Consider the following 21,479-nt stretch of genomic DNA (forward strand, 5'->3'; position numbering starts at 1 on the left):
TTTATATTATGTCATTAAAAAATCCTTGCAGGTAAGTGTGAGTATGTTTGAAGAAAAAAAAAAAAATAGCACTCTGCCTGACCTGCATGTTCATCTGAGTTGACTTCATGTTATGATTTACTGTTTGTATATGATTTTTTATATTTGTCTGTCATAGTCCTGTTTCAAAGGCATGGATTTATTTTCTGATGCAAGATAGAGCATGAAAGTTCTTTTTAAAAAATATGTTCTAATCTCTTCCACCTGCCCTCAGGCTGTCTACAATGATTTATCACTCTCAGTGTACAGTCTCTTCTCACTGAATTCTGTGAAAACAGGTTTAGAGTCCTGAGCAGGGCAAGATGATCTTTAAAAAAGAAATTATCAAAACACAAATTCTGCTATCAAAGCCTTTAAAATAGCCTGGCATTATGATATATTCAGTGGAAGTTCTTATATTCTACTGTGTAAGATGTTTTACATTTCTCTTGATTTGATGAATATTTAAAAATGAGATATTGTCCAGTTATGAATTTTAAAAGTCACTGATCTGCCAAGATTGCTTTTTTAGCTCAATCTTGGAGATTGAGGATAGAAGTGAAGCTTTTACACTCAGTGAAATAAATGTAAAATTAATCACACAGATAGGCAGCCTCCTAGGCAAATAAGGGGCTTGCAAAGTTTAGCTGATTGTGCATATTCAGCTTTCATTGGCTATGGTGGAAGGATTTTGCAATTTTATGTGTGAATATAAACATATTTCCTGGAGGTGTTTTGTCTTGGTTTGTATGGCTAACAAAATCTTTCCCAATCACCAGGTTGAATACAAAAAGGACTATGAAAAGAAGAAGGACAAGTATACTATGGTTGTGGATACTCCAGAACACTTAAGGACTACAAAAGTCAACAAACAGATTAGTGATGTAAGTGTGGTTAGTCCCTTTCAAGCATACCTCCTTCTCTGAATTCTGACCTTTGAAGTGTGATAATGAAGAATATGGCATTTTCAGTAGTCCATTATACAATGTTTCTCATCTTGATTTTTTTCAGTTGACACCAATAGTGTCAAGAAATAATATAATCTATAATTTTTATCTTCAGATTATTTACAAGTTGGAATATAACAAAGAGAAGCCTAAAGGCTATACTACAATCCATGATACACCTATGTTATTGCATGTGCGCAAGGTCAAGGACAGAATAAGTGATGTAAGTAAATTATCCTTGTCTGTGGTATCAACAAAGACACAGAAGTAACTCTTTGCTTTGATATGCAATACTTTTAACTCGTATGTAACACTGTCATTAAAAAATAGCTTCTTGTTAGAGTGTATTGGTTTTGTTTGCATATAAAACTCCATATGTACTTAATGCTTTTTCAAAAAACACAGTAGCGTATGAAAGTATGCAGGAAGTTTTTTTTGTGTAATGTTCTTTTGTAGCTCTTGGAACATTTTTGCTGGGGTAGAGCAGCCCTCGCTAGTAATAAAAGCCATGAGCTGGAACTGGTATCTAATTAAAGCATGGATTTGAGGAGTTTCTTTCTGGGTTTTCTTCCTCTGTTGGCTAGTGGCTTTTGTGGAGCCTTGAATAAGATACTTAATACATTACTGTGTTTATTCATTTCTTCTGTGGATATTGTAAATATGTAAGGTAAATATTCTGATCTAAAACAATTATGTGTGTTAATTATGGGGCAATGGAATGCTAAAAAGAAGAGAGAGAAAGGAAGATGAAGCAGATAGGGTAATATTGTAGGATTTGGGAGTCCTCATCCTAATTCCTCCTCTTACTCTAGTTTTTCTCTCTGACCTTTGTATTGTTCCTTAGATATCCATAAATAAAATGATACTAGCACTTCCGTAATTCAACATAGTACTGTGAGAATAAGTAGCGTCAAAGTCATTCAGATACTACATGAATTATCTATATAATGAGTAAATCTACAAGGAAAAAATAACCATATTATCCAGATACTAACATGGATCATTAAGAGACAAAGGTATTCAAAAGCTATCTGTGAATTGAAGTACATTTTGTCGTTTCCAAACTGAGTGCTGAATTTGAGATTCTATAAAGGAATTTTCAGAAAGCATTGAATGTGCCTATCATAAGACAAGAGTCTTTAAAGCATTGCTATTAGTTGCAAAAAACTAGAAACAGGAAGAATTACTGTTCATGTGTAGATTTTGTTAAATCTTAGTCTGTGCTTCATGGTGAGTTTTACCTGCTACATTTTCTATTTAAAAAGAACTGCTGCTGAAGAGAACCCTTCTTTCAGGCAGATAGTTGATACCAAGATGTATTGATACAATTTTTTCTATTAAGATTTTATCTTGACAGGATAAATTTTTAATATTATATTTTTCGTGTTTTGATGCTTTTCTTGTCAACAATGATATTACCTTTGTAAACATTGTTTATGTTTGTCTTTCTTTAGCTGAAATACAAAGAAGTGTATGAGAGGAATAAATCTCACTGCAATGTCATAGCAGATTCAGTTCATATTAAGACTCCAAGGCATGCTTACAAGCTAAACAGCAATGTGAGTTCAGTTTTATTAATACTTTAATTTTATTATGGATAGTGTTTGGGACTGGCAGTGTGTCGTGGTTTAACCCCAGCCAGCAACTAAGCACCACACAGCCACTCACTCGCTTCCCCCCCACCCCGTGCGATGGGGAGAGAATCGGAAGGAAAAAGGTAAAACTCATGGGTTGAGATAAAGACAGTTTAATAGAACAGAAAGGAAGAAACTAATAATGATAATAATAACAATAATAAAATGACAGTAATAATAAAAGGATTGTAATACACAAAACAAGTGATGCACAATGCAATTGCTCACCACTTGCTGACTGATGCCAAGTTAGTTCCCAAGCAGCGATCTCCCCAGGCCAACTCCCCCCAGTTTATATACTGGGCATGACATCACATGGTATGCAATATTCCTTTGGCCAGTCTGGGTTAGCTGCCCTGGCTGTGTCTCCTCCCAACTTCTTGTGCCCTTCCAGCCTTCTTGCTGGCTGGGCATGAGAAGCTGAAAAGTCCTTGACTTACCATGAACACTGCTCAGCAGCAACTAAAAACATCAGTGTGTTATCAACATTCTTCTCATACTGAATCCAAAACATAGAACTGTGCCAGCTACTAGGAAGAAAATTAACTCTATCCCAGCCAAAACCAGGACACAGTGGAAACCACGAGCAATTATTTTCAGTTCCATTGAAATTTTTTGAGCTTGGACATTGCTTCTAATTCTTACTCTGCTTGAATAAAATATATTTTAATTTACTTCATATTAAGTGCTCGCTCTTGCAAATTGTCCTTGAGGTCACTTGAGGTCCTTGTATGTCACACATCTACTGTTCTTCTCGTCCCGCTCTGTTTTCCTGACAGAGATGTAACTGCCCCAGAAATTTTCTGTGATGATGTTCTTGTAGACAAAGTGAGCGCTTCATGGAAAGCTCTACTGTGTTTTCTATTATTGATGGCCCAACATGCACTTGAATAGGCAAGGAACTGAAAGCAGTCACCTTCTTCAAACTCATGACATCTTTTCAGTCATTCATATTCCTTTCTCCACCTAGCAGTGGAAAAGCTGGAGTAAATGGACTCCCACTGGATTGTACATGATTCAGAGGAAAGCCCTGGTCTGATGTAGACGCACTTTCTTATCTCTTCTCTCTTTATCTGGTACAGACCAAAGAGAATTTGCATCTGTATGTCATGTGTAAAGCACACAACTTCCAATTAACTTCTTTTTTTCTTGTTGTATCACTGTAAACAGCTGGATTATAAGAAGAAATATGAAGCAGCCAAGGCTCATTGGCACTGGATTGCTGATAGGCCTGATTTTGTTCAAGCAGCCAAGTCATCTCTGCAACAGAGTGATGTAAGAGAATCAGAACAAACTGAATACTCCCCTTCCCCACATCTCTCATGTTCAGAATGTAAAAAAAAAAAAAAAGTAGAAGATTTGAGACTCTTCTTTTATCTTTTATTTTTTTCTTCCTGCAGTATGAATATAAACTGGACCGGGAATTCCTAAAGGGATGCAAACTCTCCGTCACAGATGATAAAAACACAGTATTGGCCTTAAATAATGCCATCCTGGCAAGTGATGTAAGTACTTGAACACTCACTTTTTTTGTTCTGCTAGAACTTTACTTACTACATAAACGACTTTATTGGAAATATGATTGGATTAAGAATGGAGCTTTGAAAAGTTATTCTCAGTCTCACTTCACTATTTGGTTTGACTTGTTTATTTCATTAACAAATTGGCAAAATCTGAATAAATTTGATCTTGTAAATGTCAGTGGCCTAGTTCACGGATTAAATAAATATTCAAAGTTAACATTGCCTGAACACCCTAGACGTTTGGTATATCTCTGCGTTCCTGTTACTGAAATGAAAATATTATCTGGACAAAACAACAAAAAAAGCTGCTGGTATAACTTGTGCATAACACAAAGTATCTTTAATAATTACTAACAATATATTAATATTCAGTATGTTAATAAAATTCCAAGTGAGAGCTATAGGATTATATAGACTGGAGTGAATTTATCTTGGAAAACATCAAAATATGGAATTTTCTGCAAACTTTTGCACTAACAAACAGGCACAACTATAGTAATTTCTTTTTAAATAGCCACAAGACAAGATACACATTGCTTAAAATGGTACCTTTTCTGACTGCTAGATAAAATACAAAGAGAAGCACAACAAAGCTCGAGGAACGTGCCTTGTTGTTCCAGATACACCTCAGATCCTCCTGGCTAAGAACGTCAGCTCTCTTGTATCCGAGGTAAAGCATCAGAGAGTTCTTTGTTCATTTTAAGTACATCCTTTTAATGTGGGGGGAGGGGGGGGGGTGGGGGTGGGGGTGGTGGTGCATTGCTGTTTGTTTACCTATTTTTATTCTGTGCTTTCAGAACAAATACAAAGAACAGAGCAAGAAGCAGCTTCCACATGGATCTTATACAACCCTGCCAGAGACACGAGACACTGTTCATGTGAAAGAGGTGACCAAGAATGTCAGCGACGTAAGTAACTAGTGTGATAACAATTTATGGTGTGATTGTTACCTGCTGCCTATAATTGATTGGACTGTTGCATGTTTTTGTACACATGCCCCACATTTAGAGTTTTATTGTAAAATGCCCAAGGAGTCAGAAAGATTAATTCCTACCAGAATGAGACTTTAACAAAGAGCTAAACACATTTTATTGGGAATCTGTTGAAATAGTCTGGAGAAAAGTGACAGGCTGGAGTGCTAATGGGTGGCCTTAATTCAGATTTTATTTTTCATAGAACACAGTTTAAACAGAAATCATTATCTCCAAATAGCAAGCTTTTGTAATCTGAAGTGCAAATTATGACAAACTAGCTGGGGACCATACGTTTTGAGACTGAGGAGACTGTGTTTTATTTGTCTTAACAGTTTCAGTGAGCTTATTTCCAACTTTCAGTAGCATTTACCTCCATGTGAAATTAAAAAATCACACATGGCCCTTTTTGCTCTTAACAGACAAACTACAAAGAGAAGTTTGTGAAGGACAAAGGCAAGTCTAATTATTCTGTCATGCTGGAGCCTCCCGAAGTGAAACATGCCATGGAAGTTGCTAAAAAACAGAGCACAGTAAGTTTGTCTTGTCTTTTCATGAATTAAGTAGCTTGTGTAAGTAAATTTGATCAGAGACAGCTGGCAAAAACAAAAGTTCACACACTTCTGGATTTCCTCCCAGCCTCCATGTTCAGGTGTAATTCTGAAAGATAAAGGTGCAAATATTTACAAATGTAAAATTGCACTGAAATAAAGGATTTCTTTGAAAATCATATTTCTGCTTAATCACATGGTAGGATTTAAAGTAATCTAGTGCAAATTGCATCTAATACTTTCTTTCATTCCTTCAAATACGGACAGAATTGCATATGCTTATTTCTTCCTTTGTAGACAACTTGCAAAAACACATTCCCAAATCTATTTCTTGTGAAATTATTTAACAGCCCCCCCCCCAAAAAAAGCACTTTCCCAGCAACATTGTTGTGTCCTTATTAGCTATATTCCTCAAGAACAAGTCTCAGTAATTTTCTTTCCTCTGTCTATCATCATGGATTAGATTGAATACAAGAAAGATGCCAAGTCCAAGCTCCACTACACACCTATAGCAGATCGACCAGATATTAAGAAAGCAACTCAGGCTGCCAAGTTAATTAGCAATGTAAGTGGTTTTTAAGTCTTCTGTATAATTCTTTAGCAGTAGTTTTACTATTAAAAACAGTGTCAGTAAAATAATTAAGAGGGAATGTCATCACTACTCAACTATACTTTTTTTTTTCTTTGTTAGATTGAATATAAAAAGCGTGGAGAAGCTGGCATTGGCGTAACCATGCTGGGACGTCCAGATATTGAACTCGCAAAGGAGGTCTCCAAGCTAACTAGCCAGGTAATAATAAAAAGTTGTTGAAACGTTGAAGCAGTGAGAGAAATGAGATATGATATTAACTTATAGAGGAATACTAATATTATAACTGAAATTATTTCTAGATTAGAGGATAAGGGAATATTTTAAAGGGAATGTCTTAAAGTAAAAATTAAATCCCGATGCAAGGTTCTTCATTAAATAAACTTTTCTACTTACTTACTAAATGTCTGTAATGGAGGTACAGAATCTCCTTAAAATGATGCCATGACAAGATCTTTTAAATACTAAGGCTGAAGCGTCAGTCGTGTTCTCTTTTTTAAGCTTTTCTGGGTGTTGGCTTTAAAAGAGGCAGCCTTTTACCTAACTCTTATTATCCACACTTTATGAGATGGACATTGTTTCTTTCAGCCACTTTCTTTGTATTTTGTGCCTTTAAAAGAATCTTCTGTTTTGAAGTTAACATGTTATATTAATAGAAGCTCGCTTACTTTTATACAATGGTCATGTTCTCCGATCAATCTGAAGCACGTGCTTGCTATATTCTGTGACAATTTTTTCTGCCAGGACCTCAGTTCAACTTGGTTCTTTCTCACCACTTCATGCTTTAAACCTGCAATTGTTTGCATTTCTGATCTTGCTTTCTTGCTACGCGTTATAGGCAGAATACCTCAAACGACATATGCGAGGGCATGGAGCTGCATCTTATGATACCCCATGGATGAGAACCTTTAAGAAAGCTAATATGCTAAGTAGTCATGTAAGATAATTTTAAGTGACACATCTGGGAATGCCATTTTTATGCATCTGTCTCTTGCTTGCATATTATCTTACAATTGCAAGTTGTTAAAGGGTTTATGATGCACCAGTTGCACTGGATCTTTTTGTTTCAAAGGTGTTGAATGTAGCAGAACTTGTGAGACTGCTTAGCTGGATGTGACTTTCTTTTTTTGCTCTGGAAAAATAGTGCATGGGAATTCTGTGGGTTGGGAATTTGTCCGTTTCAGAAACACTACATGAAGCTTGAAATGTTATTATGCCCTTCATAATGTTTCTGGAACTTCCAGTGTTTTTAATGGAAGTTTCCGATGCACTCATGCAATGTGAAAACTCACCTTTTTCACCCAAACCCCCTAAAACCAGACATATAAGCTTGAGCTGGTTTTCCTGAAACTCTGCAAAACATGGAAACACGTGTGTATGACAAACCCAAACAATGGTGCTGGTAGTTTTCAGTGAACAGTCATACCATATGCATAACATTCACATTTTAACTATTCAAACTTCTCTTTAAACTTCATTTAAACTATTCTGTTTATATTGTGCTGGAATGGTATAATGGAAGCATAGCCTAGGACTGAATCAGCCCCAGAGCCTCTGAGAATCATACCCTGTAGTGATTTGAGGCCACATAGTTTCTTATATTTCTTGCCATCTCAAAAACCTTTGGAAGATCAAAAAATGATGGCAGCATAGCAGTTTTGAAGTGGAAGCAGACAGATCTGTGCCATTTCAGTTTTACACATGTATTTCCAAACAAAAAAAGGGGGCATTATGGTTTTTCCATGTCTAGCCATGACTGCTGCACGTAACTGTTGCATGTGTGAACGTCAGTCACTGTGTTTGTCAGGAAAACCAGGAATCTTTTCGGTAGAACCAAGGATTCTTAAACTGAAAAATTTGAACTACAAGAAAAAGAAGAAATTACTCTTATTCCCATTAAGTGATAATGAGATCCTCCTTCTCTGTGCTTTTGCTCCAATGCTAGCCAATTCTCCTCTTAGTCTTAGAAACGTGCTTTGATGAGATTATTTTAGTTCTGAGAGAAAATTAACTGTTGTAGAGGCAATAAGGGAGCAAAGAATAATTGGCATATTCTTTAACTTTTTTTTCTCTTAGGCATTTCTTCTCATAAAGTTCTCTTTTATAAAGCATTATGTCCAGTTTGTTTATCCACTTTCCCTTTTTTAGTTGGATTTCATCTGCCTGTCTGACATGCTTGCTTTTAATTTTGCATAGACCTTCCAGCAACATTTCTTCTGGGCTTAAAATAGTGAACTCTTTGGCATGATGGTCTGATCTTGATCGTATGTTGTATAGCTTGCAAAACATAACAGATTCTAGTATACTTCTGCTTGGTTTTGGGTTTTTTTTGTGCAGTCAGATCCAATACTGATGCCTTTATGTCAAAAATGTTAATATTCTTTGTTTTCTTACAGCAGCTATATAACTTGTGGATTTGCCTGTTTCACTGTGTGTTTTATCTGAATGTTGGCATATTTTGCAAAGCAAAAGAGCAACAGTGGTATCTAGCATGAACCACATGGTGCTGTATGGACAAGAATATGACAATGAATTCAAAGTGTAAAATGTGATCATGGAATGTGATTTAATTCTGCATTCAATTATTTGTCTCTTTTTACTAATATAAAATTATCTGTTTACATTTCTGTAATTGTCATAAAAAAACTTCTAGCATAAGTCAGCTGTTCCTCAACTTAGTTATCAGTTCTTCAGTATTTCATTTCTTTCATTTCAATTTTCACATAAATATTGTCTGGGAGATCAGGGTTTTTTCTGAAGAACCATTAATCCTTTTTCCTCATCAGCCACAGTCCTATATTTTCTGCATGCTTTTTATAAGTATTATCTTGGTCCTGAACAAGATCAAATTCTTTCAGAAAGACTGATGATGGTTGTTCAGTTCTTGTTCTTTAGGCCAGGGATGCGGGTTGCTAGCTTGCTTAGTATAAAATATCTCCAAGGAAATGTGGATTGGTAAGCAGAAAGACATGTTGCCTCACTTGTTCCCAGACCAGGCAGAATACTACTACGGGGAAGACATGACAAATCCTCAGAATTTTTCTACTGATGTTTACTCTAATGGTGATGAGCATACATACTAACTATGGGACCAATTTAGATAAGCCAGAATTTAATCTTTGATACTTTGAGTTTTTCTTGCATTATGCAGTGACTTCTGAAACAATTTTACACATCTCTGATAGCAAAAAAAGTAATAAAACCAAAACATTCCTAATGGAACCGTCCCTTTTGTAGGTTTACAAGAAGTAGTGAGGAATTAGCCTTTATCTGCACCTGCAGCAGCGGGATGGGACAAGTCATGATGGATGAAGGACTTGCCCTTATTTAAGTCATTAGCAAAACTCTCATTCCTATCAACAGTTCTGTGACTCCAGCCTGGGTCTGCTGGATTATTATGGTTTACATCGCTGTGGTTTACCTTGCTGATGCTAATGTGGTTTGGAAGTGTTACTAAGCCTCTTGCATAATCTAATTCCTAGTAATTAATTGTACGACTGTTCTGTTTGTGAGCATTAGCATCCTTCTTCATCTGTGATTTATATAGAACACAGTATGTGTATAACAGTATATGTGAAAGTATTTGATATATTGCCACCTTCAGTGCTCGTATGTCTTCAGGTAGTTTTTAAAGCTCATAGTTCTCCAAGAAGTACATAAAAAGTTCTTTTAAATACTCTTTATACCTGTGTTGGTTTTTGTCTCTGTGAAATAGGGTATCTTTTATATATGCACAGTTCCCATCAAGTGAAAAATTCTTCATCTCCAAGGGTCAGAATTTAGCTGTATTTTGTCAACACAATTGTCGTGACTATGTCTGTTATTTTTACAATGAGGAGATGGAACCTGTGCACTGAATGAGAAATTGCAAGTGGTATGTTGTATGTAGTTTTTCTTTCCATGTGAGCTCGTCTTTAAAATAGCCTTTATTCCAGTGGATGCCTTCAAGTTACTATGGTTTGTTCTGCTTACTATCAGCATTGAAGTAGGGTCTCTTTGCCTTCTGCAGCCAAACAAGTGAGTACTCAAGAATAGTTGTAATACCTGGCTGTTTTTTAATTTAGGTGAAATACAAGGAGAATTTTTCCAAAGAGATGGGTAAAAAGCCAAAGTATGATTTGAAGGAGGCTAAAATCTACAAGACCATGAAAGACGCTCACAACATGGCTAGTGAGGTATGTTTACTTAGCTTTTCCCTTAGGGAAATTAAAAGTTTCAAATTTCTTTAACAAAGACCTCATTTACGTTATTAATGCACTCAACATCACAGGTTTTATTAGCAGTCTCCTTTTCTGATATTGTTTGTCCTTTCTTACCTGCAGGTGAAATACAAGGCAGATTTAAAGAAACTTCATAAGCCTGTCACAGACATGTCTGAATCGCTCATCATGAACCATGTCCTGAGTACAAGCCAGCTTGCCAGTGCTGTAAGCTCATTAACTAATCCCAGATCCATTTGATTTTTCCATTACTATTGATTCCATTCTGAATTGATGTCTGCTAACTATTTCTGTAACAATTACTCCCTCTGTTATTGTTCATGGGACATCACCTGGTAGTGATCTCTTCCTCTACTTTCTAATGATTATTTCCTAGTTAACTAGCAACTTTGCCACATTTGCCCTCTGGGAAGTGAAATCTTTATTAGCTGTAGAACTGCTAATATTTTTAAATCCTCTAATAATTTTTAGTGGATTGATTCTTTATTACATTTTAACTGATTGCATTACACTAACAAATACCATTTTCTTCTTTTTTTACTTTTTTCTTTTCTGCTTACTATATTTAAAGTTTTTATTTTTGTCTGTTTTTTTCATTTCATGTTTATGTTTAACATCCCCCTGTTCTAGACGTACAGAAGTATGGCTAACAAAATACTTAATAATTTTACTGAGAAAAGACAAAAAGCAGTATTGCCTGGTACAGCCTTTTGATGTATCCACTGTGCTTTCTTTTTTCTTCTTCTTTTTTTAATCCTGGTTTTGAAAAAATCTTTGTTGCAATCAAAATGGTCAAAAAAGTTAACTGTTCACCCAATCTTTAGAATTGATATCTGATACTGGGAGTTAAACTTCTTGGTTTTGTTTTGCTTTTTGTATTTCTAATTTCTCTTTGATGTTCCATTGAAGTGTTGCTTTGATTGGACCTAAGAAGTAAATTTGCTGAGGGATTTTTTTTTTTATTGAGATGATTTTTGACACCTTCCCTTCAGTACCAGTACAAGAAGCAATATGAGAAGAGTAAGGGTCACTACCATGTGGTGCCAGATAATCTTGAACAGGTTCATCTAAGGGAGGCATCAGAACTACAGAGCCACGTAAGTTGGTCATGTGTTTCTCATTAACCCCACTCATGGAGTACCAGTCTCCATCACTGAAGCCATACTAGCAAATTCTCCAGAACGTAACAATCTCTGTCCCTATCTGCTTCATAAACACTGCCCACCTGAGTAAACAAGTCAATGAGAAATATTTGCAAGTTTAGAACACATGTAAAATATCTGTATGATTTCTTCATTCTAGAGTAGATCTCAAAGTTATTTCTGTGTGTTGTATATGGATCTTTTTACACAGTGTAATACATTTATCAGGGTGATTTCATCTATAGAAAAAAAGACCTGGTAATCACAGAAACTGGAAATTGAAAGAAGTAGGGCTGTTGCTGACAGTGTATTTTCAACTGCTTTATCCATTCTAGCCTCAAGCTCTCCTACAGAGGAGAGCTCTGCCATTCTTTTTCTGCATCCAAAATTGCTTTAACCAGAACAATACCTACTGCTGCTATTGTCTGACGTTTTTTCTCTCTGGAATACAGCAAATGGTGAATCATTCCAGAGAAATTCACACTCTGATTTGGTCTCTAATCCTCTATATTCCAGGTTCTATTCCAGGTATTTAGTGACTGTAAAGCAAGAGAGAAATTACTGCTAGAACACAAAGGGCCATAGTTATTGTTCTGCAGCATGGCATAGAAGACCAAAAAGGTTACATAGCAAAGGACTATAAGAGAAAGGTTGTTAATCAGTTTGTAGTTAAAGTCACTACTTGTTGCTCCAGTTTGAGATCAGGATCTGTCTCAGCCAAAGACATAGCATTACCTCATGCAGCAGTCTGAAAATTGGTGCCCTAAAAGCTGGATACTGTAACTTGAAGCAAGAATATCTTCATCCTTGTGGACATTTTACTTCCTGGACACTCATGCACAGAATTAGTTAGTAAGTTGCTAAACTGCATCTTTTCAAGCCCTGCCTCTAACACTCCAGGAATCCATTAACATGTAACTGGCTGAACTCAGCTAGGGTCATGAGCAGTCTGAGTGCCTTTAACTTAGATTTTTACAGCTACCTGTCTTCCTTCTTGTGATCAGTAATTTCTTGAAATCTGAGCTGACGCTGCTTATTGTCTGGAACAGGAAATAAATCAGTAGAATTTTAGGCCACACACATTTTTGCTGCAAGCTTGACCTTTGATTTTACATTTTATGGTCAATAATGGGGATTTCAGGAACGTAAACAGTATTAGACATTTATTTTTTTAGCACAGATCTGTTGACCAAAGTAGGCACATGCTAGTAGATGAATTGGTTCTTTGATTATTTGGGAGGGTAACTTTTTTTCTTCTCTTTCAGGTGAAATACAGAGAGAAGTATGAGAAGGAAAAAGGAAAACCTATGTTGGACTTTGAAACTCCAACATACCTTACTGCAAAGGAATCTCAGCTCATGCAGAGTGAGGTACAGTTAAAATCAATACTGATAGACTAAAAAACTTTAACATATATTTTTTACAGTTAAACTTTAGCAGTGATTTAGACAGGCAATTATACTTGCATCTTGTGCATCCTGATCGACTGAAAAATTATAGCTATATCACATTTCTTTATATTGGTTATGAAATAGTACATTTAAAATTCATGAAGCTTTCCCATGTCACAATGAAATTTATTTCATCTGTAATTTTTCATCAAGAAGCTATCAGTAAATGAAGCTTAAGCAAGTCTTCGAGTCTTTAGAAGAAATGTAATACGAAATACAGTTCACTTAAACTTTTGCAACTTAAGTATAGTATGTGTGTCGGTTATCATAATCCACAGAAAGTACCCTGGTTATTCTTTTCACTCAGAACTCAATTTTTGAGAAACCCATTTATTTCCTGTTCGTCTCTGCTGTCATAGTGTTCTTCACTGACCTGTCGTTCTATTTCCTCAAGCAGTTCTTTTCTGTTTGTTTGAAGTATAATCTTGTCCTGTCACAGATGAAGGCTTATACATGCTGAAAAACAGTTGTATAAGGCCATTAGTCATTATGTTTGAGTCATTCCATTGAATGGTTCCTCTGCATATGCAAATAAGTAGAAAAATTAAAAAAAGAAGGCAGAGTCAGGTCATATTTCCATTGAAAGTAATGAGCTGTTTCATGGGTTTTAGTAGAAACAGGATTTATTGCTTTAGGTGCCCACAGCATTGACTGTAGCAGATTGTCATTGTGACTTTAATACCAAACCACTGCTCCATCCTCCCAGTATTTTTTCACTTAATTAAAAATAATGTAATAAATATTTGCTATTTTGCTTTTTTTCTTCTTATTCTCATTAGAAAGAATATAAGAAGGACTTTGAAGAGTCCATTAAGGGGCGAAACCTTACTGGCTTGGAGATTACACCATCCTTATTACATGTCAAATATGCAACCAAAATAGCAAGCGAGGTAGCAGTTATTCTGTGCTTATTTCCTCTGTCAAGTTAAATAATTCCACTAAGTATTTTCAGCAGCATGTCTTTTTCACCACTTTCTTTTTCCTGACCGTTCACATTAAGCATGTTTACATATATTTTGTGTTGTAATCTAATTTGTCATGGATATTAACTTCATTGTTTGTTAACTGTATGCATATTTACTGTGTCCCTTTCTGACATTCATCAGCCTAACTGTTCCATAATGGGGTCTATATGTGGGTGCCTTTGTGATTTATCTGGAACAATAATTACTATACTCTGTTCTGTTGCAGTAGTTCTTATATAACCCTCTACAATATTATTCTTAGTTTTAAAAAATTCTTTTTTCTTTTGGAGCTTTTGGAATTTTTTTTTTTTCCCCCTTTTAAAGTTTTGCCACAGAGTTGCAGAATGTAGAACTCTCTTTAGTCTGGCTTTGCAGTTTTCATTTTCTTTCTTCTGTAGAAAGAGTATAGGAAGGATCTGGAGGAAGGTGTCAAAGGTAAAGGACTAACAGCTTTAGAGGAAACTCCAGACATGTTAAGAGCGAAGAATGCAACTCAAATCCTGAACGAGGTATGTAAAAAGCTATTGGGGAAAATACCTGAATGGATGTAACAGCCTCCAACTGATAAACACTTATGGCTGTATAACACTAGTATGAACTTTGTTATTCCCTAGAAACTCTTGAACGGAGAGAAGAAAAGAATGTGTGTGGGTGACTGAGGTTAAAACTGGGGGCCTGAACTTTTAAGTGAGCTCTTTTCTGGCTTTGCAGTTACTGTCAGGAATATAAGTGGGAAACAGGTGCTGTGATCAATAGTCAGATCAGTCAAGGGATAGACTAAAGCAGCATCGTGATGCAGCAAGGCTAAACGTAGGAACCAGAGGTGTCAGTTTGGTAAACTAGGCATCTTAGGTCTAGAGCAGTTACCAAGGATTAGGAATTAGTGGAATTAGGGATTAGCGGAAGATCTTTTTGGGAAGAGTGGCTGCTGCAGCACTAAGTTTTTAGGGATGGTATTCATTCCAAAGGCCCCAAAACATCACAGACAATCCTGACACCTTGCATTTTTTTGGACACACTCAGTGTGAAACATCTGTGACCACTCTTCACTACCACATGCATTTCATACACTGCTCTCCCTCTGTTGCTTCTCTTCTGTATAAGTTACTGTTTTGCACTGATCACCTGAAGGAACTTACACTTTGAGATTACTGGTGTGAGAAGGAAGAGTGACCTTAATACAGCTGGCCTGCAGCGTGCTCCATTTACTGCTGGAGTAGGGCTATTTGTTCTCAAGATTTAAGTCATAAAGTACACACTCTAATGACATAATTTGTATGTTTAATTGTGAGTTTATATTAGTAGTATTCCTATTTTGTGGGGTGGTCATGAAACTATCTGAAGTTGCTAAAGGTGTTGCATTCACATTGACAAGGTATCTATTTACTGTCTTCATCTGCAGAAAGAGTACAAAAAAGCCTTGGAATTGGAAATCAGAGGAAAAGGTCTGACAGAACTGGCTTTGGAGACACCAGATTTTGTGAGAGCAAAGAATGCCACTGACATTGCCAGTCAGGTCTGTGTGAATATCTCATATATCACAGCTGATGTCATCTTTAAAAGAAAATTTATTAACAGTTTTTTCTGATTAAACCAAATGAAAATGGTTGGCAAGATTTGATTAAGGCACCTAAATGTGAGCCTTCCCCCAACAGATCAAATATAAACAATTGGCAGAAATGGAGAAAGCCAACTACACCAGCGTTGTCGATACTCCAGAGATTATTCATGCCCAGCAGGTCAAGAACCTTTCGAGCCAGGTATCTTGAGTGAAGCAATTTAATCATTGTTCTTGTGGGAACCTCAAGTGGATACTCTTTCGGAGCACCTAAATAACTGCCTGTCACAACATTCAGGAGATACACCAGAAAAACAGATTTTTCTAGAGCTGTGATGTGGCATCTCTTACTCTGAAATCCCATTTCAATATTGAAATTAATTTATTTTAATACTGTATAAAATGAAACAATAATTTCTATTGCTTTTGCAATACCAAAGCTAATTTTGTTCTAAGTAGATTTAGCTTAATTTTGCTACTCCTTAATAACCTAATGTTTAAAGTAAATCTTACACAGAGGCATAATCTGAATTTGTAACAGACACAGAAGTACTCACATTTCCATAAAGATGGGCATTATGCAACAATAATTAATGCCAGATTGTTTTATTACTGCTTTGGTATTAATGGAATATATTTTGTATTTTCTATCAGAAAAGGTATAAGGAAGATGCAGAAAGGACTATGCCATACTATGTGCCTGTAGCAGACACACCAGAAATGCAGAGAGTCCGTGAGAATCAAAAGAACTTTAGCACAGTATGTATATAAATAATAAACACTGTTACTGTCAAATAATAAAAAAAATGTTCAGCTTTTTTTCATTTAATAAGGTCCTGATATGACACTCTAGTCCCAGCTAGGCTGCCTTTATATTCTCAGGGATCTTCATTTAGAGGGTCCACTATGTATGCAGCAGCCCACTTATGCATTACACTGGGAACCACCAAAATGATTGTGTAATTTCCTTGAAAAAAACTTTCTGCTGCAGTGTTTTGACAATTCCTTTGCAAGTAATAGAGAATTATACTTACAGAAGTTGTCTGTTGTTGTCAGTGGGACTACCTGCAAGACTGTATGGTCAGTAACAGAACTCCACAGTCTGACTTGATATCTTTAACTTTCATTGTTGAGACTTAATTGTTTTAGATACAATCTGGCACCTTTCAAGATTTTTTCAGTGAATTTAGTTAAGGATCTCCTATTGCTAATTTAAATGAGAGTATTTGTAAGTGTGGTACATCTTTATCTCACTAATGATGGTGTTAAAATTACCTCCTTATAAGGTGTACTTGAAAATACTTTTTTTCCTCATCTTCAAAGAAAAGTATGAGTAAAGTTTTGTGGCATAGAGTCAACATTTGGCATTTTACTTTAACTTTTTCAACAGCTTCAGTATCAGTGGGACCTACAGAACAGTAAAGGAAAAGTTACAGTTGTACAAGACACACCAGAAATGCTGCGTGTGAAAGAAAACCAGAAGAATTTCAGCTCGGTATGGTTATTTTCTGTTTTCAGTTCTCATTCCAAAAAATACAGTTTAATGTGTTTAATAAAATAACAATTTTTGGCTCTTACCTTACAGGTACTTATGTTCTTGATCTGCTTAAATGTGTATAAGAACTTTTTCAAACAAAACTAATTTTATTCTAAGTGGATTTAGCTGGTTTTTGCTACCTCTTTTAAACTACTGGGGTTTTTTGTGGAGTGCCCTGATTGTACTCTTTCATATATACATAGCTGTGATATAGTTAAACAACCAATCTTGTACTTAAATTGGATTACTAGTATCCACCTTTCTTTTGTCCTGTTACCATGTTAAGTAGTGTATTCTTGTTGTGTTGCAATTGTCATCTTTCAGTGAAATGTCAACTGTCTGCCTGATTTTTTTCACATTTCATGTGTTACCATGAAGTGCCTAAAGTCTGCTGTATCATTTTGCCACTAGCACCATTAGCGTAGTAAGTAACTAAGTGGAGGACATTTGTGTAAAACATAATAAAACAAATTAGAACAAAAGGAACAAATTAGAAAAAATACTAGTCTTCAATCCTAAAATTAGGCTACAAATGTTTTGATACTCTACTTAAAATGCATTAGTACAAATATAAATGATTAGCTCCCTTTTATTGCACAAATGGCACTCATGTAGTAGGACAGACTTCAAATAGGCAATAAGGCTGTGACTGGAGATGATCCTCCGAGTTGGCTTTCAGCCTCCACTGTTGTGTACAAATCACTGTCATGAGCCTGTATTCACTCTTTAGAAGAAATAATGTTGTTTTGTGTGCTTAACCTTGTTGTCTTCATTCTAAATATTAAGATTTTATATAAAGAAGATATTGGAACTGGAACTACTATTGAAAAGACACCAGAGATGCAGAGAGTTAAACAAACCCAGGATGCAATCAGCTCGGTACAAAAGAATTGATTTTTTTAATACCCTACCAATGCTAATTCAACTTGAAATAATTCCCCCCCCCCCCTTCTTATTTCTTTAAGTGTTGCTAACAGTGGTTTGGCAATAATCCATCCAGCTTAAGGGTTACTCTCTAGTTTTTGCCTATTCTTGTTACTTAAACAGTAATCTTTCTAATTATTAACACTCAATTTGTTACTTACAATCCATTTCTAAAACATGAAAGCTCTTGCCATCATTTTAATCTCATCACAAACACAATTTATTTAGCACAGATTGAAAGAATCATTTAGGTTGGAAGGGACCTCTTGAGGTCATCTACTCCAGCCCTTGTTGCTCAAGCAGAATCAGCTAGAGCAGGTTGGCTAGGACCATATCCATTCGAGTTTTTAGTATCTCGAAGGATGAAGACACCACAACCTCTCTGGGTAACCTGCTCCAGTGTCTGACCACCATTGCAGTAAAAAAGTGTTTTCCTGTCTTCAGATTGAATTTTCTGGTTTTTAATTTGTGCCCATTACTTCTTGTCCTGTCACTGAGCTCTACTGAGAAGAGTAGCTCCCTCTTCTTCATTCCTTCTCACTGGGTATTTATACACATTGATAAGTTCCCCCCGCACCTACTCTCCTCAAGGCTGAAGAGTCCCATCTCTCTAAACTGTTTCTTATGTCAAAGATGCTGCTGTTTCTTGCTCATCTTTGTGGCCCTACGCTGGACTTGCTCCAGTAAGTCCGTATCTTTCTTGTGCTGGCGAGCCCAGAACTGGACACAGAACTCCAGATGTGGCCTCACTGTTGCTGAGTAGAGGGGAAGGATCACCTCCCTTGGCCTGCTGGCAATGTCCTTCTTAATGCAGCCAAGGATGCCATGAGGGCGCATTGCTGGCTCATCGTCAGCTTGTTGTCCACCAGGTCACCAAGGTCCTTCTCTGCAAAGCTGCTTCCCAGACAGTTAGTGCCCGGCATGAACCTCAGCCTGGGGTTATTCCTTTCCAGCTGCAGGACTTTGCATTTCCCACTGTTGAATATGTTGAATAATGAGATACCTCTCAGCCCATTTCTCCAGCCTGTTGAAGTCCCTCTGGGTGGCAGCACAACCAGCCAATCCTCCCAGTTTTGTGTCATCTGCAAACTTGCTGAGGGTGCACTCTGTCCCAGCATCCAGGTCCCCAAGGAGGATGTTAAACAGTATTGGCCCCAGTATTGACCCCTGGGGTACACGGCCGGCCCCTGTGCCACCAATTGAAATGCCCTGGGCATCTGTGAGGATGCCAGAGCAAAGCCCTACTAAAGTATGTCTCATAAAACTTTTATATAAAAAATTGTAACACACTAAAATTGGAATAATTTTATGTATTACTTTTCTTTTGAAATTTGTAATTTTCATGCTTTTTTTGAATGCTGACATCATTTTAGTATAAAAGTTACTAACACTTCAGCCATTTGTTTCATGCATAGTATATTAAATATGTTCTTGTAAAATGCTTTTTTTTTTTTTTTTTGTTACGCTAAAGTAGAAATGCGAATAGGACTATAATTGTTAAAATGTTGTAGGATGACTCACACCTTTGTTGAATATCATAGATTTTTACAAATTCAAAATTCTTCTTTCATTGGTAGAAAGATCAAATGGTATCAAGTTCAAAGGTATTTAAACCTTGAAATGGTTCAGTTGTTACAAATCAGGGGGTTTGTTCTTGCTGAAATTAATCTCCTGGGAGAAGTTAGATACCCAAACTTCAAGCTTCAGTTGAAAAATTCTGGCTCAAACAAGACTCTGCTTTTTATCCTAACCCAAGTTACTGTTAAAGTGCTTTGTAGAAGTGTGGCAGAGTTATCTAATAGATGAATTTAATAGAAGGTTCCTTGATTGTTTCCTTATATTGCAGTACATTTAATACCTGAAATTTGAATGAGTTTGTAAAGTGTAAAGGACTTAACGTTTCTTTATTCATGTAACTTGTTACACGTACATGCGTCAGCTGTGCTTTAATGTAAATCCTTTTATTTTTTTTCTAATGTCTGTGCCTTTGTAGATTAAGTACAAGGAGAGTATTGGAAAAGGAACTCCAATTCCTGATCTTCCAGAAGTGAAGCGTGTCAAGGAGACCCAGAAGCACATCAGTTCGGTAATGGCCAATACTTTGTATTTACCTGTATACTCATGCAGAGCTCAAGCTCCGATGTTTGGTAGTGTTTGTGGGTATTTTTGTTGAAAAGAGAAAAGATCTCTTAAATCCCTATATTCAGCAGCAGGAAGTTTAAATATCTGAATTTTGCAGTAATCATTACAATCAGCCACTTCCCTGTATTACCTCTGTGACCCTTTCTAAACACAGAACTAGAAACAAAAAATACCTGGATGATGCCTTACAATTAGTCTGAAAAAAATGGATCAGCTAGATAGAACTTTGTGGAAAAAAATAATTGGAGCCTTTTTTGTAGTCACAAAACCAGGAAACAGTACCTGGCTCTTCCCATGTCTAGCTAAGCGTAGGTTTTAATAACAAGCTCTCCTGATTTTGAGCCACTGCTGCTTTACTTTGATCTCTGCATACAGAATTGAGGCAGGATGTGGTCTTGTGATTATTGATACCTCAGATGTTTGCTATACAATGCTGAGGAGCAGTGACACCCATATAATGAGTATCTTACAATTTTCTATTCCTGATTTTAGAAGTACTGTTTCCCTTTTGAGCTGTTTATGATACTAGTGTGTTTTACAGCTCACTTTTGCACAATTGAGTTGTTTTTTTCAAATGATTTTTTTCTTTTTTTCTAACCTTTTACAGAATTTGTTTTCTCTTGCTGTGATTGCTTTATTTTGGGGATTTTTTCATTGTTTCAGTGACATGAAGCAGTGAATTTTTTTTTTTTTGTTAGCTTGTTTTGTTGCAAGTATTTTACTAGTAGCAAGAAGAACCATGAATGCATTTGTAATGTATTTCTGCACGGTTAGGTCTTAAACCAACCCAGGCATCTCCTATGCAACTCCTTTCATGAAAAATGCATTTTTTTTAGATCAAACAAGTACAGGTTAAGTTAAACCTAATAATATGAGAGCTAAAACTCAATTGTTTTTCTTACTAGAGACCTAAACCAAAGTAAAATAGTGGTGTTCCAAACAAATAGTCACAGAGATCAAAATGAAATAGAGCCCACAACTAAGTATTTTTGTATTAAACATGTCTACAAAAGGTTCAGCTGTTTCTTAACACCATAACAAAAAACAAAAACAAAAACAAAACCCAGAAATGTTGACTGCCTGAAAAGTTGACTGCCTAATATGTTTCCTAAAGTAAGATGAAAACCAAAACATACCTACCTTTCATGCCAGGTCAGCAGAATATTTAAACTTGTGTCCTACTATAATGAAGTATTCCATTGACTTCAGTGTGTTCAAGCACCTCAACGTAGACATTAAGTACTTTGCTGAGCTGGTGACTGTACTTTTAAAGACGCACACTGAGTAAAATAAACTGTGCACATATT

At 36.2% G+C, this 21,479-nt stretch overlaps 1 protein-coding gene across 50 annotated transcripts in view; it reads left to right on the plus strand.

Annotated features, from left to right (window-relative positions):
- Nucleotides 1-21,479, plus strand: part of NEB (nebulin) — a 130,168-nt gene that overhangs the window by 94,242 nt on the left and 14,447 nt on the right. For 42 of the 50 annotated variants that reach the window (XM_069780649.1, XM_069780656.1, XM_069780652.1 and 39 more), the window contains 23 exons: nucleotides 798-902; nucleotides 1,081-1,188; nucleotides 2,420-2,524; nucleotides 3,770-3,874; nucleotides 4,000-4,104; nucleotides 4,688-4,792; nucleotides 4,920-5,030; nucleotides 5,516-5,626; nucleotides 6,108-6,209; nucleotides 6,336-6,434; nucleotides 7,072-7,170; nucleotides 10,298-10,408; nucleotides 10,556-10,660; nucleotides 11,446-11,550; nucleotides 12,861-12,965; nucleotides 13,826-13,936; nucleotides 14,410-14,520; nucleotides 15,414-15,527; nucleotides 15,667-15,771; nucleotides 16,224-16,328; nucleotides 16,960-17,064; nucleotides 17,893-17,985; nucleotides 20,024-20,116. In XM_069780649.1, the coding sequence (XP_069636750.1) occupies nucleotides 798-902; nucleotides 1,081-1,188; nucleotides 2,420-2,524; nucleotides 3,770-3,874; nucleotides 4,000-4,104; nucleotides 4,688-4,792; nucleotides 4,920-5,030; nucleotides 5,516-5,626; nucleotides 6,108-6,209; nucleotides 6,336-6,434; nucleotides 7,072-7,170; nucleotides 10,298-10,408; nucleotides 10,556-10,660; nucleotides 11,446-11,550; nucleotides 12,861-12,965; nucleotides 13,826-13,936; nucleotides 14,410-14,520; nucleotides 15,414-15,527; nucleotides 15,667-15,771; nucleotides 16,224-16,328; nucleotides 16,960-17,064; nucleotides 17,893-17,985; nucleotides 20,024-20,116 (2,418 nt within the window). The remainder of the gene's footprint in view (nucleotides 1-797; nucleotides 903-1,080; nucleotides 1,189-2,419; nucleotides 2,525-3,769; nucleotides 3,875-3,999; nucleotides 4,105-4,687; nucleotides 4,793-4,919; nucleotides 5,031-5,515; nucleotides 5,627-6,107; nucleotides 6,210-6,335; nucleotides 6,435-7,071; nucleotides 7,171-10,297; nucleotides 10,409-10,555; nucleotides 10,661-11,445; nucleotides 11,551-12,860; nucleotides 12,966-13,825; nucleotides 13,937-14,409; nucleotides 14,521-15,413; nucleotides 15,528-15,666; nucleotides 15,772-16,223; nucleotides 16,329-16,959; nucleotides 17,065-17,892; nucleotides 17,986-20,023; nucleotides 20,117-21,479) is intronic. The other 8 variants (XM_069780661.1, XM_069780679.1, XM_069780700.1 and 5 more) reach the window with 3 other exon arrangements.

This window comes from Haliaeetus albicilla, chromosome 4 (assembly GCF_947461875.1).
Source record: "Haliaeetus albicilla chromosome 4, bHalAlb1.1, whole genome shotgun sequence".
Lineage (NCBI taxonomy): Eukaryota > Metazoa > Chordata > Aves > Accipitriformes > Accipitridae > Haliaeetus > Haliaeetus albicilla.